The sequence below is a fragment of the Misgurnus anguillicaudatus genome, chromosome 9, assembly GCF_027580225.2.
Source record: "Misgurnus anguillicaudatus chromosome 9, ASM2758022v2, whole genome shotgun sequence".
In the NCBI taxonomy this organism is placed as follows: domain Eukaryota; kingdom Metazoa; phylum Chordata; class Actinopteri; order Cypriniformes; family Cobitidae; genus Misgurnus; species Misgurnus anguillicaudatus.
Genome location: NC_073345.2, coordinates 24,827,210 through 24,854,610, shown reverse-complemented (window position 1 = coordinate 24,854,610; position 27,401 = coordinate 24,827,210). Strand labels below are relative to the sequence as shown.

Here is a 27,401-nt window from a genome sequence, read left to right as displayed (position 1 = left end):
TCATAAAGACATTCCTCCGGGTTATGTTTCAGCATTAAGTGCGCTGCAGACAATATTCCACATCTTCAGCAGTGAACTCATGGAACAGTGCACACAGCAGAGCCGAAATGGAAAAGCCATCCATGAGACAAAGCAAGCTGGGGACGGCCGGGTGAGGGGGTGTGGGGGGAGCAAGGAAAGTCGTGGATCTTGATATCACCAACGCACACAGTAAACACTTCCTGAGTTGCTCTCTGCAGCAACGGACCGGTTACATACTGTACGTTTGCGTCAGGGAGCGCAAAACAAGAGACACTTTGGACAAACCTATGAATCAGAATCTTATCCTTCCAAACAAAAGCAAAAGTGATAAAGCAGTAAGAAAGAGTGAGTGTGCACTTGTATCCAAGCTACAAAGGAAGTAAACGGCAAAACAAGCCACGGAGCAACATTCAGACCTTTCTTAAAGGTCTGTCCTCATGAGCTTCACATGACTTCACTTTACCCTGCTCTTCTCCTTGTCTCTCTCTCTCTCTTGCTTTCTCTCACTACACAAAGCATACTTCAGCATTATCTGGTTATCTCTCTTAGCCTAAATTGCTGTACAGTTAGACAGTACGCTGTGACCTTTCAGTGCATTTCTCTTTCTCTCTCTCTCACCCTCTTCTTCTATCTCTTTCCTCTCCCTCCTTTTCTGCAGCACACAGGCTCCCTGTGTGTTCTGGACTCAATGGCATGCAAATGGAGTGGGTGTTTAGGAGGCCTTTCATCCGGCCCGGAGAATGAGAGAGAGAGAGAGCGGTAGACAGTCATCTTTTATCCATTTGAGTGAGAACAGTTGTCCCGGCAGTTCAGCGGTGAGAAAGAGCAGGGTGGAGGTTTGCCCTGTACAGTTTGACATCTGGCGGACATGCTGTGTTCATTCAATTCACAGGCTTATGTGCCCCTGTGAACAGCAGGGACAAAGCGGCCCACTCACACAATTATATGATTATGGGAAACATTCATTTAAAGGTGCATTGTGTAACTTTTAGAAGGATATATTGACAGAAATGCAATATAATATATGTAACTATATTATAAGGGGTGTATAAAAAGCTTGTTTTTATGTCCAGACGATTATATGGTTGTCATCTGGCATCTACTATAGCGTCTCTATGCGTTTTAAAAAGGAGGGGTGAGCTGTGGAATGAGCCGTTGGTTGCAATTTACAATCTCACCACTAGATGCTACTAAAAATCTACACATTGGACCTTTAAAGGAATTGTTAAAGGGGCAATGGCATGAAAATCTAAATTTTTCCATGTTTAAGTGCTATAATTGGGTCCCCAGTGCTTCTATCAACCTAGAAAATGTGAAAAAGATCAACCCATTAACTTAGTTTTGGTAAACCAATTTCTACAAGCACATACAAATACAGGTTGGTGAAATGTGGCCCTATTTATGATGTCATAAGGAGCTCTTATTAGAATAATACCTCCCCTTAATCTGCACTATCCAATCACAGCACTGCCATTTAGTGTGGAGAAAAAGAGAGAGAAAAAAAATAATTCACAGCACAATTGAGTTTCAATTGCAACAAACCACCATCATTGTGATCAGTGTTTGCACTTAATCAGCTCATTTGCATTTTAGAGGACACACCCAAAACGGCACATTTTTGCACACACCAACAAAGTGTCAATTTTAACATGTTATAATAAATTATCTATATGGTATTTTGAGCTAAAACTTTACATATGTGCTCTGGGGACACCAAAGATTTATTTGACATTTAAAAAAAATCTTGTGCCATGGCCCCTTTAAAGGGACAATAAGTAGGATTTTTCCCCACCTAGTGGTAAAATTGTGTTTTGCATTCAAACGAATAGTGCTCTCTAGCACCTCGCTTTTCCAAATGCGTGTTGCAACTACGGTAGCCGTTATGTACTCACTGATCTCCTTGTCCGCTTCAGCTGTTTCACGTGTTTTGAATGAAAACGCATTGTGGAAACGCATTGGTAGCCTAGTGCTTTTTGTCTCTCTTTGCTATTATAGTTTATCAATATGGCGGAACGACATGGAAGCCTCCTTGGACTTACCCGTTCAATGTAAGTAAGGAGAAGAAATTGTAAGCTTACAAAGAAAAGCAGATCATTGGCAGAGGTCATTTGACACAAACAAGGACATATTTATGAATAAAGACATTGATTTTGACTAATAAAATCCTACTTACTGTCCCTTTAAAATAAATAAATAGCTTTGACATGATTTATTCATCTTCCTACCCAGTCTCATGAATTTATGTACCTATAGTGACAATTTTTTTATTCTTTTTCGTGATACTGTCACGAATTTCCGCGCTTTTTCGTGATCGTATTACGCATTTCTGTTTATGTGTCATTGTCACATATTGGTTACTCAACTGCTTTTTCCTATTTTCAAACCATTGTTGCTTCAGTTTAGGGTTAGATTTGGTGTTTGCGCTATGATGTCACTTTAAGTATTGGTTTATAAAAAAAAATCTGATTTATTTTTTATATTTTCTGATTTTTAAACCATTGTCACCTGGCATAGGGTTAGAGTTGGGTTTGGGTAAGGATATCATTTTATGTAAATCCAACCTTAACCGAAGTGACAATGGTAAGAAAATAGGTCAAAGCAATTGAGTAACCAATATGTGACAGTGACACATAAACAAAAATTCGTGATACGATTGTCACGGCCGGGGGCGGACCCGAATAAACTAAAGGTCACACCCCTCTCAGTTCTTCCACCTCGAGGAGGTTCCCAAGACCACCCCAATGACCAGACAGACCAGTGTACCATAATTAAAATAAACTTTATTAAATATTTAAAAAGGGAAAAGGGGGAAGGGAAAAAGGGAAATTTAAAACTAATGTGGCTCTTCTTTGCCTCCAGGGCCACTTGGGGAAAAGACTGGGGACCGGGGCTCTGGCCCAGCAATCCGTGGCGCGCTCCGCTTCTCCTGGAGGCAGAATCAAACACAGTCAGACCAGGGTAAGTACTCCTTTGCTACTCACAGTACTGGGGGATCCTCGTTCCCACACAGAGCTTCACTGATGCAGGTAGGTAGTTGCTATAAGCACAGCACAGGTTTATTTCACAGATGGCGTTACTCACAATGCCGGGGGATCCTCGTTCCCACACAAAGCTTCACTGGTGCAGGTAGGTAGTTGCTATAAGCACAGCACAGGTTTATTTCACAGGTTGCATTACTCACAGTGCCGGGGGATCCTCGTTCCCACACAGAGCTTCACTGGTTCAGGTAGGTAGTTGCTATAAGCACAGAACAGATTTATTTCACAGGTTGCGTTACTCACAGTGCCGGGGGATCCTCGTTCCCACACAAAGCTTCACTGGTGCAGGTAGGTAGTTGCTATAAGCACAGCACAGGTTTATTTCACAGGTTGCGTTACTCACAGTGCCGGGGGATCCTCGTTCCCACACAAAGCTTCACTGGTTTCAGGTAGGTAGTTGCTATAAGCACAGAACAGGTTTATTTCACAGGTTGCGTTACTCACAGTGCTGGGGGATCCTCGTTCCCACACAAAGCTTCACTGGTTTCAGGTAGGTAGTTGCTATATACAGTGGATTTCGCTACAGTGTCAGTGTACCGTATTCCTTCGCCCCTCCAGTTTGGCTGTCCGGGTGTCGTAGGGACTAGTGGGTCCGATGACCGGAGCCGAACGCTTCCCAAACTCCCCCTCCTTCTTCCACGACCGGGGTCACGAGCTGGGGCGAACTTTCGTCGGGGCTCCGTTCACCACGAGCTTCTGTTGAAGAGGTCAGTACACACACCGTTACGACCCACAATCCGCACGGTACACACTTGATACTACTCACTGTGTTTTACCACTGTCTGTTCTGTGTACAAACGAAGCTCTCGTTGTCACACCCCGGGCACAGGGCTTGGTTTTCTCTCTCTCTGTAGGACTCAGGCCACAACGGATGTCGTCATCTCGTGACTCGTCGGAGGCTCGGCAGTTTGAACGCTACACGCACAGCATACACACAGCAAGTAAAGCGTAAACACCATCAATCAGTGAAACTCACCCACAGCACTCTTATACAATTTCACGTGAATTTTAGATCGTCCTTGCCACCTGACTACGACGACCTCGAGAGGATGGTTGGGCAACAACTGGACCACCAATGAGGGAGAGATGTGTGATATTCACAGGCCCGGCGTGTTGGTTATCACTCCCCGGGCTCACCTGCACTTCCTTTTTCCCACAGGGCCACTGGCTTACTGGTGAACGGTGCTTCGTCCGTGCTTCCGGTTAACCCGCGGCTCACCCACGCTTTCCCCTCCAGTGGGGCCAGGGACCTCAAGAAACACAAAAAGCACAGACCAGGACAACTCTTCATACAAGTTATGTACAGATAAGTACCACAGCGGTTACTCACGCTTTGTTGCCAATAACCTCTGTTCACTGCGCTCTTGATGGCTCTGTGTCCACTCTTCCTCACTGAAACTCCACAATATTCCTTCGTCAGCTGATTGTCTCTTCCTCTCTTCCCCAGGAGAGCGATCCGACCAGCGTGGTCCGTCTGCAAAGCAGCAACACAGCGTACACAAAGTATACCACCAGCACCCGGTGTAGTGTCCCTTTAATTTCCACAGCCCCGTCCTTTTCGCCTCTTCTGGCAGCCGCACTCTTCCCTTACACCATAAGTGAATCGCGGGTCAACGGCGTCCTTTCGGCTCCTCCAGGGACGGGGCGTGTGGTTGCGTTGCCTAAGGCATAAAGGGACTCCCACCCGACAACAACTCCCCTCTTTGTGCTTCCTTGGCCCTTTTTATGTGGCTTGCCTTCACCCTCACCTCCAATCACAGGTTGCTCCATTTAATTTGCCACACCTGCTGCTCATTCCCTTGTAATCAGCGTTGGCAGGGAAACCAGAGCTGTGTCTGAAACCATTCCCTCGTTCACTCATTCACTATTCCCTATATGGGGAATGGCAGTTGAGTCCACTATATGGGGAAGAAGCAAATGAAATGAGTGAGCGATTTCGGACACTGACGTAAATATCATGCGTCAGAGAGCTGTCGCAGAGATTCATCATAAACACCTGTGTGGCTTTATTGATTGTACTGTGAAATTGTAAAGTTTACTTTCTTACTGTTTTTCACATTTGTCATGTTTATTGTATTAGTTGATAATAAAGAGAGCAAAATAACTGCTTATAATATTTATTATATTTATTTACTGCTTTATTGTTTAATAAAAATGTGTATTGATTTTAATTAAAAGAAAACGTAATTATTTTTCATTTGTTTATTTTCAAAAAGTATAAAATAACTGACAACAAAAAGTTACAAACGTGTATAAACCTAAATGTTTGGTGTTTACTGTCAGCATCCTTCAGCTGTTTCAAGTTACGTGATCGTCTCCCGTTGCATCATGGGAAATATGAGTGAGCGAGTGTACATCGAATGTACCCTCAAAATCAGAATGCATTGTGGGTAAAAAGTAGTGAATGAATGTAGGGAATGAAGTTGTTCACTCAGGTTTCGGACACCACTACAAAATGGCCGACACCCGATATAGTGCACTATATAGTGGATAGGGAGCGGTTTCAGACACAGCTCTAGAAGCAAAACTGATTAAGAATCGGGCCCGGGCGGAAACCATCTCCAGGCGGAACCTTTCTCCGCCACTTTTGGTTCCGCCCAAGTATAGTCACCCGGTGACACGATCATGAAAAAACACAAGAATTCGTGACAGTATCACGAAAAAGAATTAAAAAAAAATCACGTGACTATAGATCCGTAATTTCATGAGACTGGGCATCTTCTTGTTGGGAAGCTGCACAATTTGCTTTCTTCTGTTGAACACCAAACATTTTTAAACTTCTTAAAGAAATGGTTTTAATTTCTGTTATGCTCCAGAAAAGATGAAAACAAAATAATTTATTTTCCCGCCCGTGTTTATAAAAATAGTTGCCAGCCAGTGCCAGCATTTTTTATGATTTTCACAAAAGTTTAATGCCTTTCAGAAAACGTTCTTCTTTAAATATATAAACATACAATATATCAAATGAAAGAACAGACCCTCTACTTAAAAAAAAAATCATTTAATCCGACCTTCATTTGTTCTATTTTTATCACCTCTCAAATATGGAAAGGCTTCTTTTAAAAATGCAAAATGAGTGCCACCTGGTGGATAATAGCAGAAATAAGGATTGCTGGAAAAACTTGTCATTTGCAGGGAAGCGTTTTCTCTTAATTGACGAGTTAACTCATCAATCGCGTGGAAAGAGTTAAAGGATTAGTCAGTTTTCTTAAAAAATGTTGATGTCTTTCTTTGTTCAGTGGAGAAGAAATTATGTTTTTTGAGGAAAACACTCCAGGACCCTTCTCATTTTAATGGACTTTAATGGACCCCAACACTTAACAGCTCCAATGCAGTTCAAAACTGCAGCCCCAAAGGACTCCAAATGATCCCAAACGAGGCATAAGGGTCCCATCCAGCGAAACAACTGTCATTTTCGGCAAGAAAAACAAAAAATATGCACTTTTAAACCACAACTTCTTGTCTTCCTCCGGTCGTGTGAGGTGCCAGCGCGACCTCATGTAATTTGTCATCACGTCAAGAGGTCACGGATGACGTATCAGACTACGCCCCAGTGTTTACAAGTGTGGAGAAAGAAGACCGTTCTGACATTGTTGTATGTCGAATGATACTAATTAATGTCTTTGTGTCAGTTTATTGTTTAAAATGGTCTGCAAATGTGCGTTTCATATGTGTAACACGTGACCTTTCCACGTCAATACGCAATTACGTGAGGTCGCACTGGCGTGTCACCCAGCCGGAGGAAGAAGAGAAGTTGTGGTTTAAAAGTGCATATTTTTCTTGTCAAAAATGACAATCGTTTCGCTAGATAAGACCCTTATGCCTTGTTTGGGATCGGTTAGAGTCCTTCGAAACTGCAATTTGAAACTACATTAAAATTGTTAAGTGCTGGGGTCCACCAAAGTCCATCAAAACGAGAAAAATCCTGTAATGTCTTCCCCGAAAATATAACCTCTTCTCGACTGAACAAAGAAAGACTTCAACATTTTGGATGACATGGTGGTGAGTAAATTATCTGGATTTTTTTTAAGAAAATTGACTAATCCTTTAAAGGCAGGGTGCATAATTTTTGAGTCGGGCCAAGAACCAAAACACACATGTAGCCAATCAGCAGTAAGGGGTGTGTCTACTAACCAACATCGTTGCCTGGGTAGTATATGTGTGGGGCGGGTCTATCAAAAAAAGGTCCAGATTCTATTGGGGTAGGTGCGTGTTTGTTTAGGTAATTTCAAATATCAACATTGGGTTTCAGAGATCACCATGCTGGGTTGTTTTAACCCAACTGCTGGGTTATTGTCAATCAACCATGTTGAAACAACCCAGCAGTTGGGTTAAAACAACCCAGTCATTTTAACCCAGCAGTGTGTTATGTCCAAATTTTTTAGAGTGCATGCACCCCACCTTTAAGACATAGTCACCATTCATTTTCACTGTATCAGAAGCAACAGATTGAATACTTTAACTCCCTTTAGGGCGATATAAGGGTGAATTAAGACAGAGTTTAAATTTTTGCTTTAAGTAATTAAACAAATAAAACAGCATAATTTGAATATATTGTATTTTTCTGTCAGTTTAAGTATCCTATACTCAGCATGACAAAACCTCAGGCCATTCTTTAACCGAGCCGCTAGATTTATAATTGCTGACTTGTGCTGTCTGTCCGGATATGTTAACGGTTAAGCAAACTAAAACCTCCTGAAAGTGCCAGAGGCCTTAAGTAAATGATTCCCCCGATGTGTCGTGTGATCCATATCTGGGCCCATTGAAGCATAAAGGAAAACGACATTCCATTAGAAAGTATTCAGTTCCCTTCAGTAAACTTTAGAAAAAGATCAATATTACAGTAATGCTTCTAAGTAATACAATAATATGAAGTTTAAAGACTCAAGGGAATTGGCGAGGTGCAGCATTTATAAAAGACGTGTGGCTGAGATGTTTGCATAAAACAGTCATCTCCACTCACACCCTTGTGTTATCCAGAGACCTGGATTGTTTAGGTTAAGACTTCGAGTGGGAGTGTTAAACTCTCGAGGCTTCTGCTTGTATGGAGGGATCTGTTTTAAATCTGTAAAGTGTGCATACGTGGTGAAAGTGTCAGCAGCCCATGCAGGAGATGTCGGTACTGGGTGAGATCTGGGCTTAGTGTGGCATCTGGAATTACTCTTTTTATTCATTTATGGCCTTATTGTGTTTGACAATAAATGCTTAAAGCATAACATTTACACTTGAAATTCATATTTTTATGCTAATTCAAATTTGACTTATTAATAGTATGTCTCCTTTATCAAAATAGACATTTTCCTAAATATGGAATTTGCATTTTATATTTAATTTTAACATTTAAAAAAATCTGCAAATCTGAACAAGAGTAAAATTTCAGTATGTAGTTGAATAGAAAGAAATGATAAAACAAGTTATCTGCTGCCATCTGCTGGTCACATGCAGCCGTTTCATAGTAAATAATCACAAACTGTTTAATGGAAAACTTATGTTCTGCACATTGTATACAGCTTACTGTACCGTGTAATAAATGCTTTAAACATCAGTATTCTGCATCTTTATATATCTAATGTATAGAAATTTAAATTTTTATTACGCACACCATAACTCGTAACAGTCTGAAAGTAATTGTTAAAATCAGGGCTTATTTTGGTTCCCTCATATCATTGCAGATGGTACTTATTTCTTTTATTACTAATAATTTACAGATACATCAAAGGCGGGGTGCATGATCTCTGAAAGCCAATGTTGACATTTAAAATCACCTAAACAAACACGCCCCTACCCCAATAGAATCTGGACCTTCATTTGATAGACCTGGCCCACACATACGCAACCCAGGCAACGATGTAGGTTAGTAGACACGCCCCTTACTGCTGATTGATTGGCTACAAGTGTGTTTTTCAAAAATCACGCACCCCGCCTTTAATTGTAGTAGTGTAGAAAGCTTTTTAAGGTGTTTAAATAAATGCAAAACACACAGAAAAACAGTTTTTCCACTTCTAATAAATTAATAATCATTTATTTAAATAAAACTCACTAATATCTCTTCTCTTTCAAAAAACACAGAACTTTTCCTTTTTTCCTTTTTCAAGGCAACATCCACCATCCATCACACACATAATATATGAGTTAAATAGACCTTTCTCTCTCTTTCACTCACACACACAGTATATGTAAAGGTGGCATCAACATTTGAGACTTGAATTTAGCTCCACCAAACAAGTCAAGGTGGAAACTGTTTTAGGAAAGCTGTCCTGCCCCCTCCATTCACCCTTGATTTTTACCCTCCTAGTGTACCTTAGACCTGACCCACATATGAGTGATTCTCACGAAATCCAGATTTAGAAGGTGTCCAGCATCAGAAGCCCTTGAAGCCAATTTTTTTGCACATAAGATTAAGGTCTGAACTTACTATAACCATTATTTTTTAAATGATTAAAAAATATTTCCTATAGAATTATTTACATTTTTTTAGATCATTATCAAAAATTATCATTACCGCAACATGATATTACATTAAATATATGAATTTACAACCTCGTGTTTTGGTAATGAGAACTAAAAAGTTGTTTAGGTACTATGACGAACAAAATTTCAACTTTTATCTGGGGAGAAAAAATAAGAACTGCTTACCTGGTAGCCATCTTGAGTGTCACATTCAATTATATCACTTTCAACAATTTTTTTTAAAATGTTAGTTCCTTGAAGGCTTAAACAATGATTGAAAATTGTTGCAGAGGATGAGAAAATTTTTCTTGGACACATTTATATTCCTTATTATTGTCTCTAGATTTACCAATGATCACCAAATACCGCATGTTTCTTTACTGTAAATGATTATAGTATAACATGCACTGAAGCTTTTTCGTTTTTAGATTTTTTAATTATAAATATTTCCATGTCAAAGAACCCAAATCCAATCATGGACACGTTGTGGTAATGAAACATTTCCCCTTATATATTGAATAAACAACAATATTGGTTTGTATGATGTCATTTGAAATCATCTGCAAAATAGTACATGAAGAGATGTTTGTAACTATATGCTTCTTGTTTTGATACTCTTACTTTGCATTTATTTTTTTTATCAAAATGTTTCACGACACCTCATAAGTCTAATTTCACGAGAATCACACATATGGTTTTCTTAATAATTTCCCACATCAAAAAGCACCATCTTCATAGCCTGATGCAACATTACTTCATCACATATTCACACAATTTTATGTTAATACAGCATTAGCGTCACACATATCCTGGCAGCTCATCTTTCACACTCAGATGAAATGATGCGCAATGATGTTCAGACCGGATGAGACATGCTTGCAGATACTGCTATGTGAGGTTGATTTTACATAATGCCTTTTATTATGTATGTCTGTGTGTGAACATATTAGCATATTGTGCGTTTTAAAAAAAGGTGTTTTGTCAGTTTTAATCCCTTGTGGACAGCATGAGGTCAAAATCGGGTACTGGATGTATTCAGATAAAACAAAATCTACAAAAAGGTGAAAAATTACCCATGGGCAGGTGATATCACATGAAACCACCACAGGTTACTGTCAAAATATGATTGATTGATTGATTTCGCAGAGTTTTGCAATAAAGGACTTCGGATTTAAAATCTATGACACACAGTTGTCCATCATTTGTCATGTTGAGAGACTTTATAATCATTTTCTATTATACCTCAATTCACACTTTCTGAAAGCATTTTTTAATGTGTTTTTCTCATCTTTTGATAGGCTGTGAACGTAAGTCATTTTTGTTGTTTGCTTATCTTTGAGTAGCTATCCAGGCTTGAATGGTAAACAATAGTACAGCAGATTTTTCTCTTTTTAATCTAATTGCAATCAGAAAGTATCTCAGAAATGCAGACAACCGTTTTGGTATTTAAACAGAAAGATGCAAAAAAGTGTCCCACAACAACGACAACACATTCGAGGCAGCCCGGTCTGGTCACACAGTTCGAGTTGCCCAAGCAAGTCAAGACTTAGGGTGCTAACTAAGCCTCATTCATTTAATCTCTACCGAACCAATAATATCGCGAAGCACACCCACAATCTTTAGCTGCAAAATTAGGCTTAGTGTACGTTTTTAGTTTGTTCTGATGCATTTATGAGTAACTTATAAGAATATTGTGTGGATATGTGCGTGTGAGAAAGTTTCTGTGCATCACTGTAGCTTGTCTATTTGGTCACGTCCCATTTGTTACACCCTGTTTTGTCAGTCAAAAAGGGGGAGGAGCAACCGTTTGAAAGGGTGGGGCAACCTCCCCTCTCCCTACGATACACCCTCTCCTCTCAGCAATGAGCTCCTCGTTTCCAAAGGATAAAGTTTTTAGGTGTGGTCCGTGTTTAGTTCCTCATTGCTGCGGTTTATGGTAGGGTCAGTAGTTTTGCTGATCCGGTCCAGAGTGTCCACGCTGGTTGAGTGTTTGGAGTGAACTTTACCGATTTCCTCCAAAGCGCTGGCCAAAGAGTCCAGATCGCCTCTGTCCTGATGCTGGGCTTCCCATAAACTCAGAATAACAGCAGATGGGCTCGCCTGGCATGCGAAATAACCCAGATTCCTGAATAAAAAGATGAGATAAACTTAAATCAATAACACAAGATAAAAACAATAGCACTGTATAAAACAATGCATTAAAATATTTTAGGGAGTCGCAGCAGATGGTGTAGTTGGTAGTGCTCTGACATATGGTGCAGACGCACTTTAGGGAAGCCAAGTTTGAATCCCTTCTCGAGGTCCTTTGCGGATCCTGTACCTTTCTCTAACCTGTACTTTCCTATCCTCTCCTTACATGCTGTTTATCAAATAAAGGCAAAAATGCGCCCCCCCAAAATGTAACACTTTATAATAAGCTTGTATCTGTTAATATTAGTTAATGCATTAGCTAACATGACCTGACAATAAATAGGCCTATTTATATATGATAATTTTACAGTTTATGTTAATTTCAGCATTTACTGATACATATTTAAATCAAAGATTAATAAATGCTGTAAAACTGTTTTGCTCAGTGTTAGTTTATGTTAGCTAATGCATTCACTTATGTTAACAAATACAACCTTTTCTAGTTATGGCAATGGCATTGTTCAGTAAATTTGTCTGTCTAAAATAGTCAAAGTGATATTGCATATAGTTTCATTTAAAGAGGACCTATCATGAAAATCTGACCTTTTCCACGTTTAAGTGCTATAATTGGGTCCCCAGTGCTTCTATCAACCTAGATAATGTGAAAATGACAACCCAGTAACTTAGTTTTGGTAAACCATTCTCTGCAAGCATGTGAAAAAATAGGTCATTGAAATTTTGCTCCCCCTGTGATGCCAGAAGGGGATAATACCGCCCCTTAATCTGCACTATCCAACCACAGCACTGCCATTTAGTGCAGCAATCAACTCATTTGCATTTAAAAGGACACGCCTAAAAATGGCATATTTTTGTTCACACCTACAAAATGGCAATTTTAACATCTAAAAAATAAATTATTTATGTGGTATTTTGAGCTAAAACTTCACATATGTACTTTGGGGACATCAAAGATATATTTAACATTTTAAAAAAGTCTTGTGAAATGTCCCCTTTAACTATTAAACAGAGTTTAATTGGTTCAGAAAATTAGTTTTTTTTCCCTGTAGCTCAATTGGTAGCAATGCATTTGTAGCGCAAAGGTAACAATTCCCAGGGGACACACATACTGATAAAAGAAATGTATAGATTGTAAGACCTTTTAGATAAATGCATCTGCTAAATGTGTAAATGTAATTAGTGTAAAGTTTAATTAGGAAACTTGAAAAAATGCTTACTCACTGGGGTATATTTTATTTGAAATCCATATTGACCTAACCCACATTTTGGTTATATAAATTCTAATTATGCCATTGAGACACTGAATTATTACACTCCATTGCAAGGAGCCTCGGTGTGCATTACTTTCTATTTAATAATGTTAGCTTGTGATGCCTGTATGCCCTCACAACATATAAAAATTGTTAAATTAGTTTATATCAGGGAGAAGGATATTACCCAAATTTTGCTGGAAGAAAATCAACCCATCTTTGCGAGATGTAATTTAATCAAAAAAGGAAATCGGAGATGCGGTACTGCAGGTGTGTGACTCAAACAAACAGACATAACTATTATTAAAAAAGAAACCTCGTAATGTTTAATGCAGCTGAGTTTCAAGCTACTCTGTATAACCTGTTGACCTCATAGTTACCTTAGTTAACTCATGATAGAATCAAATGTTGACAAACCCAACCAGTTTATTTTTTGTTCTTTACCCCTTGGTTAGGATTGTCTATTGACCCAACCATGGATTGAAACAACCCAGCTTTTTAGACTGTGAAAACTAAAAAAAAACTGAAGCATCAATCGGTAGCATGTTGAAATGATCAGCTTAACACAGCATTACTTTGCATGTTGGTTATACTGGTTAGTACTGGTTTGGGAGGAGACCATCATAATCATAGCCGGCCTTTTGCATGAAGAGAAATGAACAAAGTAACTTGCAGAGCAGGCCCGGCTCCAGATATGAGATGAAAGGTGGGCCAAGTGATACTCCGATACACCGGATTGGGGGGAGGGTCTTTAATGCTTTAATCTCACATGTCTATAGTTTTAATACCATATAATTAAGACAATTTTAGGGTTGTATTTTTTGTACATATTTTGGAACTCTTTAGTAACTTTATAAAAATTGAATTTTTACATTATCTCTTTTTGCATTTGTAATATTTTTGTTGACCCCTTAACAGATCTTGTATCAATAAAGTAACTTTAGATTTGATAAAAAGAAGCAGTTACTATTTACATCAACTAAAACAAACCTGTTAATTGAGTGAAGCATGAACTGTAAGAATTGGATTTATTCTTATAATGTTTTGTTAAAAAGGGGGCAGTTCTTTTAAAATAACTATTTACATCAACTAAAACAAACTTGTTACTAACTAAAATTATTTTTTTTTTCTGAAATGCTGTTTTTCTTAAGAATTATTCTTACGTCTGTTAACATAGTATAACATTATAGATTTTTGATCAAAAGATTGACTGTTACCGTGGATTCACACTAGCCGCGTTTGAGGTGTTAAATTTGGATCTACCGCGTCTAGTTTGCTGCTTGAACATTTTGAGTTTACTCACTTCAATTACGCGTGAAAGATGCGAATGAAATTCTAGTTATCGAGACATTCACACGGAAATGCACGTCATGGGAGGGGCTTCTGCGAACTTACTCGCTTTCTGTAATCACGTCACTACTAAAGCAAGCTCCTGATTGGTTTACACGGCGTGTTTTTCTTCCAAATTTCAAATTTTTCGACTCATGCATTTCCCCGCGGCAATGCTCAATTTGCGTCATTCGCGCAAACTACACAGGCGAATGAGGTGGAATCGCATCTACCTTGCCGCGCTAAACGCCTAATTCGCGCCGCGAGACCTCCAGACGGGCGTCAACGCGTCTTTACATTGACTTAACATTGAAATTACTCACGCTTGACGCCTCTATTATGTGGTATATGGGATTCAATTTTGAGTAGACAAAACCTGACGAATCCATCCTGGGTTACTTGGGTTAATCTTTATGAAATACATTCCAAAAATATAATAATAAAATAATAATAATTTTAAATATATGCTAAATATATTTTGTAGAAAATAAAGCTTAATTAAATATATTTTTAAATGCTTGAATATATATATATTTTTAAATATACAAAAAATGGGTATATTGGTGAAAAATATATTCTTTGTGTAAATATATTTAGTAAATATATTTTTGGCCATTTTTTGAAATATACTAAAAATTATATTTGGAAATGTGGGGGAGACATTTTTAACAAACAGCCAATGACAATCAACATGGAAAAAAGTAGGTGTGCAAATTTCTCTATTAATAAAGTAAAGTATTATGCATTATTAAAAGCATATTGACTGCCAAAAAACAACAACGATTGCTTCCCAAAATACATACATGGATATTTTATAAATGGAGTTTTCTCCTATTCAGTTAAAAAAATCTCTGCATCCACACGAACACGCAAAAACCCAGTATGCCAAACCAACAAATGCCAATATATATACCTAACTGTACAGCCATGTTGGTCAATAACGTCATTTATAGTTTTTATATAAGTTTGGTTTCAGTCACCTGATACTGTGTTTGCGTGCGGAAGAATGGCCAAACCGCATAGAAAAAGATACGGTTTTGAAAATACCCGTGTACATGTGGACAGGGCCTGACACCGGCTTTGTGCAACAGGGCACTCGTGAAGAAGCCTGACCAGCATGCTTTCTCTAATGATGCTGGTTTATTGCGGATATATACCAGCATACAAGACACAAAATTGCAGAACATTTACCATCATCATTAGGCAGACAACAATAAACCCGCAGAAGTAATGGGGCAATGTAAATAATGCTTATTCTATGATTTTAACAGCTGTTTGGTGTCCAACAGGGGGCAGTGTTGTGCTACATTAACTCGAGTTGGGTAATTTGCCCCGTGTGCTGCTTACAGCAGCATGAACATCCTCCAAAGGTAATTGCAGAAATCCGCTTAACAAGGAGGAGACATTCTCATTACACACTGCCTGAGGCTCTGACCAGCTAGAAAATTCCCCTAAATCCTTCTTTCCAACTCTCCCTGCCTCATTTCAAAAACAACTCTGTCTTTCATGCAGAAAATCTTACAAATGTAAACCCACATAACGCAAGAAAGTTCTGAACCAAACAAACATGCGAGTTGAAAACAGACCAGACATTTCTGACATTTCGGTTTGTTTGTGACATTTGTAATAAGTGAGGATAAGAAAAGTGCGAGCAAGATCAAGCCGGGCAGAAGCCAGTAGCTTAATGAGGAAAAGATCTGAATGATTCAGACACCGACTGTCAAAGCACCAGATTGAAACCGTACATAAATGTCTGCATTGCTGTAATGCGGAGATCTACATCCATAATTAAATCCATGTCTCCGTTTGAGCCCCGAGGTGTGCAAGATGTAGAGATCAGTGCTATCTCATTACACCACAACCTTTGACGCCCGTGGCTCTGCCCGTGGTTAATGTAACCTTCTGGCTGTTACTGGGCAGCCGTGTGCCCAAGGATACAAAGCAAATTAGATGTGGGGGCTTCCATACAGTATGTTAAAGCCCCATATGTTTGGTTATAGGCAAAGCGTGTTTTTTCTCACCTGTCTATGTGCAGTTTCTGTGCTAAAAGCTGCCAGTCTTTGCCCTTGGCGTTGGCCGTGTCAAACGTGGCACAGATCCGCTGCCGTATGGACAGGGGGATTTTAAAGGCCCTGGACCCCGTCTGGGAGGTGATGGTACAGTCTGACTGTGTGAAGAATGGCACTGTGTCTTTTTCACTCTGAAGGAACAAAGCATTGCAGTGACAGATTAGGGGTCAGTGTATTACAATTGGATCATCAATATTTGTTGCATGTGTGTTTCAATTAGGGCTGTCAAAGTTAATGCATTAATTAAATATGGTTAACACCATTAACGCATAAATACAAATCGACATTATAGCCATTTAATGGCGTTTCGTGCAATTACTGAAAACAAATCTGATTGAAACCGGTCGGGGCAAGCACACAGGGAATCATTTAACAGTAAATGATGGGAAAAGATCCTCCTTACGGGTAATTTAGCCCGATCGAACGTTTAAATTTAAGCAACGTCAAGCGTATGCTTGAATTTAAGGTCAAACAGTAAAATATCATCCATAGTATTTAAAAAAACACCATTATAGAAACTAATGTGTTCCTGTAGCAGCAGGGGTTTTTAAACTAGTGTGCGAGGTAAAAGACAAAGCAAAAAAATCTTCTGTGTAACCAATTATTTAGATTTGTAGACAATTTGCTGTCTTTATAATATCACAATTACTATTTAGCTAACACAGTTTAAACGTTTTATACACTTTTATGCAAAGCAACTTACAGTGCACATTCATTATTAGTATGTGTGTTACCCGAGTTTGAACCAGTGACTGCACTTCCGAGGATGCGCTAATTCAAAATAAGTGTTCGGATTGTCACGTGTGGTTCCCTTTTCCAAAATATGTGTCATGTGTGTGGAGAGATCCTGTGTGCATCACGTGTTTTGTCAAAATAAGTGCCTGCTAGAGACACGTCAAAACTGTTTATGATAAAAGAGACGCTCACGTTCCCTAAATACACACTCTCTTAACGATTACGCATGAGATTATGCGAGTATCTGGCACACGCGAGCGTCTCCTTTCAAGTTCAAGGCAGCAGGCACTTATTTTGGCATGACACGTGATGCACACACGATCTCTCAAAGCGCAGAACACATATTTTGAAATGACGAACCACACACATGACAAGCTACATACATGTTGTGACGAACTTCGCATCGTGCGCTTAAAAAAAAATGTCACCAGCCACCACTGGTTTGAACCCATGTCCTTTTGCGCTACTAATGCAATGCTCTACCACTGAGCTATACAGGAGCATACAGTATATACAGTGGCAAGAAAAAGTATGAGAACCTTTTGGAATTTGGGTTTTCTGAATAAATGTGTCATAAAATGCGATCTGATCTTCATTTAAGTCAAGGGTATTGACAAGGATAATGTGTCTAAAAATAATTACACAAATACATTCTGATCTTTCATGTCTTTATTGAACACACTCATTCAACATTCAAAATGGCAGTGGAAAAGTAAGTGAACCTTTAGAATTAATAACTGGTTGACCCCCCTTGGCAGAGATAACCTCAACCAGGCACTTCCTGTAGCTGTGGATCAGACCTGCACATCGTTGAGGAGGAATTTTGCCCATTCTTCCTGGCAAAACTGTTTTATCTCTGTTATATTCTTTAGGTGTCTCATGTGTATGGCCCTCTCCAAGTCAATCCATAGCATCTCTATTGGGTTGAGGTCTGTGCTCCGGCTTGGCCACTCAAAAAGGCAGATTTAGTTTTTCTGAAGCCATTCTGTTGTGGACTTACTCCTGTGTTTTGGGTCGTTGTCCTGTTGCATCACGTACCTTCTACACAGATTCGTACAGATGTACAGACATTCTCATGTTATCCTGAAGAATTGTCTGATATACTTGGGAATCCATCTGCTCTTCAATGATTCCAAAGCAGGCCCAAATCATGATGTTTTCTCCACTTTACAGTTAGGATGATGTTTTAAAGATGATATGCCGTGTCCTTTCTACGCCAGATGTAGTGCTGTGTGTTTTTTTCAAATGGTTTAATCTTAGTTTCATTACTCCACAAAACATTTAGCCAATACCGCTGTGCAGTGTCAATGTGCTCTTTTGCAAACTTCAGGTGCAGCAATGATCTTTTTAGTAAGCAGTGGCTTGTTTTGTGGTGTCCTGACGTAGATACCCTGCTTGTTCAGTGTTTTACATATAGACTCATGAAGAGAGATGTAAGGAAGTTCCAGTGATTCCTATAAATCTTTGGCTGTCATTCGTGGTTGTTTTTTACCTCATTGATGAGTCTTCGTTGTGCTCTTGGTTTCATTTTGACTGGGCGCCCACTTCTTGGTAGAGTAGCAACAGTCTCAAAGCGTCTCCATTTGTAGATTGTTTGCCTTACTGTAGACTGGTGAATTTCTAAACTCTTTGAAATAACTTTGTAACCCTTTCCAGCTTTATGTAAAGCAACAATTCTTGATCGTAGCCATTAACTCAAGGGTTCACATACTTTTTCCACAAGCACTATGAGGTTTTTTGGTTGTTCTCAATAAAGACATGAAAGACAAATACGTTTTGTGTAATTATTTTTAGACACATGTTTGTCAATACCCTTGAATTAGATGAAGATCAGATCACATTTTATGACAAATGTATTTAGAAAACTATGCAATTCCAAAAGGATTACATACTACTATATATACAGTATACACATCAAATAATATATACACTCACCTAAAGAAATATTAGGAACACCTGTTCAATTTCTCATTAATGCAATGATGTAATGGTGTGGGGGATGTTTTCCTGGCACACTTTAGGCCCCTTAGTGCCAATTGGGTATCGTTTAAATGCCACAGCCTACCTGAGCATTGTTTCTGACCATGTCCATCCCTTTATGACCACCATGTACCCATCCTCTGATGGCTACCTCCAGCAGGATAATGCACCATGTCACAAAGCTAAAATAATTTCAAATTGGTTTCTTGAACATGACAATGAGTTCAATGTACTAAAATGACCCCACAGTCACCAGATCTCAACCCAATAGAGGATCTTTGGGATGTAGTGGAACAGGAGCTTCGTGCCCTGGATGTGCATCCCACAAATCTCCATCAACTGCAAGATGCTATCCTTTCAATATGAGCCAACATTTCTAAAGAATGCTTTCAGCAACTTGTTGAATCAATGCCACATAGAATTAAGGCAGTTCTGACGGTGAAAGGGGGTCAAACCCAGTATTAGTATGGTGTTCCTAATAATCCTTTAGGAGAGTGTATATTTTAGGAAAGGGGTCCTTCACTAAAGGTTCATCATTGAAAATCCTTGGAGCACTGCGTATAGCAGTGCAAACATTTATGGGTTCGATCCCAGGGAACACAGTACTGATAAAAATGTATAGCTTGTTTGTAATGCACTGTAAGTCGCTTTGGATAAAACCATCTGGTTAATGCATAAATGTAAATATAACCAAGGCTGCAGCCACGCAGCAATAACTTTACCAATGTAATATAAAGTCCATGAAGTGTAGGGAAAGTTGTTTTACTATTGAATTATTGTGCACTGGCACTGCAATATGAGAAGCAGAATCTGTTTTGTTTTTCCGCACAGGCGCCGTTGAATTAATGTATGCTATCAGTGTCATCTAGACAAATTTGCAAACCTTATAATTATACCTGTAACTATTTATTTGTCTTGGAACCGTAGGTACAAAACAATTATACAATAATAACACTGTAAAAAAATGCAGCATGAAGTTTAAACAACTAAATTATGCAAGTCAATTCAACCTACTTTTTAAAGTTTTGACTTGTGATTAAGTGACATAATTTTTTGTTAAAGTAATTTAAAATATTTTTTACAGTGTTAATATAATCGACGGACATCCCTAGTTGCAATACATGATTCCTTCTCCGCACCTCGGCAATGGTGGTGTAGACTTGTAGGATCTGCTCATGACCTTTGACCTGCCGAACACTGATCTTACAGGAGAGCTGATTGGCTGCTGGACTGTAGCGCTCCAGAGAAAAGGCACACTGCAGAGGCGTCTGGTTACTACACCACACCTGAGAGAACGTGAATTCCTGCCCAATACAAGACGAACACACAGAAACAGAATATGAGGAAAGTGTCTCATCTCTTCTTCTCTTTTTCTTTCATCTCTATTGTTATTCTTCTGCTGGAGCCACTGAAGCTAATTTACTTAGTGTCATATCGCTGATGGCCCTGCCAGAGCACAGCCTAGTGTGACAAAATATGGCTTGCTATGGGTAGGATTTGGATAAAAATGTGTCAGATCTTATATAGCTTTTTAAGAAAAGGAACAGTGGGTAAATAAAATATTCTCTTAAACGTCATGCAAAATATATCACAAATAGTAAAAAAACAGCTCACTTTAAATACAAAAGTATTTTGACAGAGTGGTTGTTAATGTGTTTCTATGCACTTGGTGTAATGTTGTCATTGTTGTGCTACAATGTTGTAATGAGTGGTTATTTCAATGTGGTTTCTTATGGAGGATAAAACATCAATTTTATCAGTCACAAGTCTGATCACTTAATATCACACCTGTTCTCAACAACCACACAATTTGTGTTATCATTCATGTATCAGAAAAATCCACTGAATTTGAACACGTGGTGAAATTGATGTATTAACAATAGTAAAGGTGATGCTTTTGTTTGTTAGACCCACTTTTCCATTAAAAAATTTGTTATTGACAGAGATTGGACCAATTAAAACCCAAACACAAAAATCTTGCCATCTATGGAAACAGACGCCATACTTTAACCCTGGCCTCTCGCTTTACTACCTTAAACAGTGCTATATTAATATTCATACAACCAGTCAAATGAACACTTGAATTTGACATCTCATTAATATTCAACCTCATATGCATATTAACAAAACTTATGCATATTAATACAGAGTAGTTATCCATATTTATGAGAAACGCACCTGGCAGGTGGTGAAAGGTTTGATGCTCCAGAGGAACTGTGGGATGTCCTGGATGGAGACCTGTAGACTAAAAGAGTTCGCTCTGAAGAGCAGGGTCTTGGGTTCCTCCAGGAGGCGGCCACCTCGGCCTCGCTCCACTGATACCACCTCCTGCGAGGAACAGAAAGGGAAAACAAATAGAGATATAAGGTTTAGACAGTTTAGGTAGATATAAGGTTGATATATGCTTGATTTTGGGATAATTTATAGAATAAAGCGTGTAATAAACACAAATCCTTACAAATATTTATTAAGTGAAAATGATTTACATCAATTTTCAATTATATGATTTTCACAGACAGGATCACAAATATCTTGTATTATTATGAAACTAATCTTTTAACTTGGCCTTAGTCAGTCAATAGTAAAGCTATCATGGGTATATTTTTTACACAGACTGATCTCACGGAAAGTCGTGTTATAGTCACAAATTTTTGTATTAATTTACTTGTGTACATAGCACGAAATTCAGCTTTTTTTCATGCCTTGAGCATGAATGTCTTTTATGTGTCACCCGCACAAATTTCTATAGTTTTTTGTGTCCGTGGCACGACTTTCTTCTTCTTGTCATTTTATATATTGTTTTCTCATTGTTTTTCCTATTTTCTTAAGATTGTCGCTTGGGGTTGGAATCACTTTCTGTTACATTTTTAGACATCCTAACTCAAACCCCTAATCTACCGAACCCCTAAGGTGACATTGAAGTGCTCACGTGAAACTTTCATGTGCTCACGCAAAACCTTTATGTGCAGAATTTTTTAAAAAAGTTTAGTTTCATGTGGGCACGTGAAACTAAACGCGTTAGTTTCACGTGTGCACGCAGAACTAAACTTTATTTATTTTTTTCTCCATGTCCTCATAGGGGCTCCGTACTAATCTAACCCAACTCCAGGCAGAATAGTTTTAAAAGCGGAAAAAAACATGTAGAAACCAATACATACAAATATATCTTAACCCAAACCCCAAATCTAACCTCAAGCAACAATGAAAATTTCCTAAAAATAGAAAAAAAAGATAAAACAATACATAAAATGACACGAAAAATAAAGTTGTGCCATGGACACGAAAACTATTTATAGAAATTCGTGCTGAGTGACACAAAAAAGACATTAGTGCTCAAGGCACGAAAAAAAGCTGAATTTCGTGCCATTAACTACCGAGCCCCTAAGGTGACATTTGAGTAGAAAAAAATCTAAAGTTTAGTTTCATGTACTCACGTGAAACTTTCCTGTGCTCACACGAAACCTTCATGTGCAGAATTTTTTCAAAAAGTTTAGTTTCGCGTGCTCATGTGAAAGCAAAAAAGCACGCAAAAGTTTCACGTGAGCACACAAAAGTTTCATGTGAGCACGCAAAAGTTTCACGTGAGAACGCAAAAGTTTCATGTGAGAACGCAAAAGTTTCACGTGGGCACGCAAAAGTTTCACGTGAGCATGAGAAACTAAACTCGATAGTTTTACGTGCGCACTCAATAGTTTCACGTAGGCATGCAAAACTAAACTCGGTAGCTTCACGTGAGCACGCAATAGGTTCACGTGCGCATGCGAAACTAAACTCGATAGTTTCGCGTGCGCACGCGATAGTTTCACATGCGAAACTAAACTCGATAGTTTCACGTGAGCACACGATAGTTTCACGTGCACATGCGAAACTAAACTCGATGGTTTCGCGTGCGCGGGCGATAGTTTCGCGTGCACATGCGAAGCTAAACTCGATAGTTTCACGTGCGCGCGCGGTAGTTTCACGTGCACATGCAAAACTAAACTCGATGGATTCACGTGAGCACGCGATAGGTTCACGTGAGCATGTGAAACTAAACTCGATAGTTTCACGTGAGCATGCGAAAGTTTCACGTGCACATGCGAAACTAAACTCGATAGTTTCACGTGAGCATGCAATAGGTTCACGTGCGCATGCGAAACTAAACTCGATAGTTTCGCGTGCGCACACGATAGTTTCACATGCGAAACTAAACTCGATAGTTTCACGTGTGCACTCAATAGTTTCACGTGAGCATGCAAAGCTAAACTCGATAGTTTCAAGTGCGCACTCAATAGTTTCACGTGCGCATGCGAAACTAAACTCGATAGTTTCACGTGCGCACAAGATAGTTTCACGTGCGCATGCGAAACTAAACTCGATAGTTTCACGTGGGCACGCGATAGTTTCACGTGCACATGTGAAACTAAACTTGATAGTTTCACGTGCACATGCGAAACTTAACTTTATTAAATTTTTTCTCAATGTCCCCTTAGGGGCTCCGTGATGAACAATAATAAATTAAACATTTTTTTGTGACGATAACACGACTTTCCATGAGATTTTTTTTAATTGTGTAGGAGGTTTTAATGTAAAAAAAAACATTTCACTGACTAGGTCTAGACACTTTTATTAATTGTTTTTGCCATTAAAGTAAACTTAGCAATAAGTCTTTCATTTAAAATTTTTTACCACCATCATTTGACATGCAGAATGCTATTGAATACATAACTGTATGCTAAAAATTGTGGTTAAAAAATTAAAGACATGTCAAATTCTAGTAGCAAAAAAAGTGCTGTGTAAAAAGTTTTTAAAACAAACACATTATTTAAACCATTGAATAATTGACAGGAAGTGTGCCCTTATTTCAAGAGATAACCACAAATGCTCATACAGTTACATTTAAACGTTCGACACATAAAAAGTATTCTGCATTGAGAACAGAACTCAACTGATAGCTGATGTTTAAATTATTCAGCTAGAAATAAACCCTTCCCACGCTACACAACAGCTATATTCCGGTTCCGCTGAAACCTTTAATCTTCGTAACCTGAGAAGATGAAGCATAAAGTGATTAAAAATCTCTCCACGAGTTTGACGTTTTCAACCCCCAGTCCAAATGCAGGTCGGAAAAATGCCAGCAATGCATTTTTCATCAACAAGAATGGAATTACAATAACACCCCGGGCCAAAAAATAAAAAACAAAACAAAATCCGGCAACAAAACAACTAATAAATCACAAGGCACAATGCCATCAATTACCATCACAGTCGCATACAATGGAAGTCGCCTACCTTTCCTATGTGTACAAATACACACACACCATACACAAACACAAAGGCATGCAAAAAAGCAAAATCTGCGCTGATGAAAGGCACTGGTGATTTTGTGCACTTTGCATCTATTCTGCGGGAATTGTTGACATCGGCACCGCAGCATTAAGAGCATTAGGTCTCCCTCTCCTTCTCTACCTCGGTCACAAAAGACAGAAAAATAGTCTCGCGCTGTGATGGCTGCTGATCGATCCTGGCCTGAATTCGTTCCGTTTCCAGGGAGGAATTCATTTGCTGTTTTGTGAAATGCAAACAACTCTGACAACAAAGGAGGGGTACAAAGAAAAAAGAACGGTTTGTGAACGTGTGGGTAAACAAAACGAGAAAGAAAGAGTGCTGTGGTGTGGAGAAATGCAATCTTTGACCATTCAGACGTGAGGGTGTCTTTTTTGAGAAGCCGACTTCACAGAGCCAAGAGCTGTCTCACACACACACGCATGCACGCACGCACGCATGTACGCACACACTTTTCATAAACTTACATTGTTTTTTAATAACCTAATAATATTTTTATCCTTAATAAGATTTTGCATTACAAAAGGGGATGAATCCAACCCACTGGGTTGTAATTAACCATGTGCTTGGTTGTTTTATCTCAAAATGCATTTTTTAACCCATTGTTGGGTCGAATATAAAAAATTACAATGGCTGAGTTTGTTCCTTTCTGACTCAACGCTGGGTTAAAAAATAAACAACGCAGCATTTTTCAGAGTCTATCTGTATGTAAACAAGGACATACAAACCATAATCTTTCCCAAGTTTTGTCAGATATTACTAACTTAAGTTGACAAACTATAGCTAAGTAATCCAACACACACTTCCATAAACACATATTTATTGCCCAATTACCACAATGAGAAAAGATCCATGCGAAACATTTAACATAAACGACTTTAATACAGAAATGCCATTTTCTTTTTCCACAAAAGACAGAGCTGGTGATAACTCGGTGTGTGTGTGCGATGAAGAAATGAAGAAAGACTTTCTCAAGCTGCGTCCGCTCGGCTAGACGTTACGCTTAACAGAATGTAAATCACTTTTAATTAGCACTTGGAAAATATTCAGTCGCGTACCAAACACGGGGAAGGAATGGTGCGACGTGGGAATTGGCTGACCGTGTCTTTGTAATTTAAGAACCCATTTCATCAGTGAGCCAATAGATGTGAGAATGAGAGAGAGTCCAGTTGACTTTCAGTGAAGCGTAAAACCAGAGTACCCACAGTGCATGACGCCCAGCCATAACATGTCACTCTATGAATGCAAATATCCCATAAACCGTGGATATCTATCTAATGCCATATGCAGCGTAAAGGAGAAATATCTCATGACATTTAAGAAACCTGGTGAAAAAATATGTATGCTGGAGGATGATGGTTCGATGGTTTTCGATGGGAAGAGCATTGCATTAGCAGCGCAAAAGGTCATTGGTTAGATCCCAGGGAACACACATATGATAAAATGTATGCCTTATAATGCACAATAGGTCGCTTTGGATAAATGTCTATGTCAAGGTTAATGGTTCAAGCTCACAAAACACAAGGGGGTGATTCTCGCGGAATTAGACTTATGAGGTGTCATGAAACATTTTGATAAAAAAGTAAATGCTATCAAAATAAGAAGCATATGGTTAAAAACATCTCTTCATATACTATTTTGCATATGATTTCAAATGACATCATACAAACCAATTTTGTTGTTTTTTCCACATTTAAGGGGAAAAGTTTCATTACCGCAACGTGTCCATGACTGCATTTGGGTTATTTGACATGAAAATATTTATAATTAAAACGTCTAAAAAATCAAAAGCTTCAGTGCATGTTATACTATAAACATTTACAGTAAAGAAACATGTGGTATTTGGTGATCATTGGTAAATGTAGAGACTATAATAAGGAATATAAATGTGTCCAAGAAAAATTTTCTCATCCTCCTCAACAATTTTCAAAAAAAAAAAAAAATGGTTGTAAGGGACATAATTGACTGTGACACTCAAGATTGCTACCAGGTAAGCCGTTCTTATTTTTTCTCTCCAGAGAGTTAAAATTTAGTTTGTCATAGTACCTTGACAACTTTTTAGTTCTCATTACCGAAACATGAGTTTGTAAATGCATATATTTATTGTAATATCATGTTGCGGTAAATAATTTTTTGATAATGATAATCTAAAAAATGTAAATAATTCTATAGGAAATATTTTTTTAAAACCTCTAAAAAAAGGGTTATAGTAAGTTCAGACCTTAATCTTATATGTGCAAAAAAATTGACTTCAATGGCTTTTTAAAAATTCTGATGCCAGACACTTTCTAAATCTGGATTTCATCAGAATTACCCAACCGGACATAAAAGATATACCTGGAATGCACTTTAAGTAAAAGCAAATGCATAAATGCAATCCTGTGCTGGTCTACTGCAGGGAAATAACATATACGCACAAATTTTACTTTACTTAAAAACATGAAAGTTCGTACCCACCTGAAAGGAGTGCGGCGTATCGTCCACACAGTACACTCGAATGCTATAGTTGAGAAAGTTTGGCTCCATGTTTCCAAACGCAGCCAGTCGGATTCTCTTCCCAGCTGCCTGTGTGAGAGCCTCTCCAACTAAAGCATAACACCCTGCTCTCTCCACCAACAGGTGGCAGCACTGAGTGTCCAACAGGCAGTAACAACAGGTGCTCTCTGAATCCACAGCCATCACCTCCTGTCAAACACATTAAAACACATGCATTTTTATATCACATTATTATTGTTTACATGTTTAATGAGATTGTTAAGACATTATTCCAGTTTTTACCTATGTAAAATACCTTTAACATTAATAGCAATGCTTAAGTTTATATACAATTTTTAGCAAGTTTTAAGAATACATAGGTTGAGAGATGGTGTGAAAGTCCAAAGAAGGGCTACTAAAATGTCTAATACCTTTAAATCTTGCAGTTTTCCTCAAACACTGCAACATTGGCTCAACCAATAATGTGAGTTAAGGGTTTGGCTATCTGTCATTTTAACATTGTGTTACTAGTTCCATTACTTTTACTATATGCTACATCACATAACAAGAGCAAATCAACC

General features: G+C 38.6%; 1 protein-coding gene across 2 annotated transcripts in view; it reads right to left on the bottom strand.

Annotated features, from left to right (window-relative positions):
* Positions 1-9,503: 9,503 nt before the first annotated feature.
* unc5da (unc-5 netrin receptor Da) overlaps positions 9,504-27,401 on the bottom strand; it is a 305,716-nt gene continuing 287,818 nt past the window's right edge. For both annotated transcript variants that reach the window (XM_073871343.1, XM_073871344.1), the window contains exons 13-17: positions 26,803-27,030; positions 21,199-21,348; positions 20,160-20,324; positions 16,258-16,436; positions 9,504-11,634 (exon numbers count right to left, since the gene is read on the bottom strand). In XM_073871343.1, the coding sequence (XP_073727444.1) occupies positions 11,403-11,634; positions 16,258-16,436; positions 20,160-20,324; positions 21,199-21,348; positions 26,803-27,030 (954 nt within the window). In that variant the 3' untranslated portion in view covers positions 9,504-11,402. The remainder of the gene's footprint in view (positions 11,635-16,257; positions 16,437-20,159; positions 20,325-21,198; positions 21,349-26,802; positions 27,031-27,401) is intronic.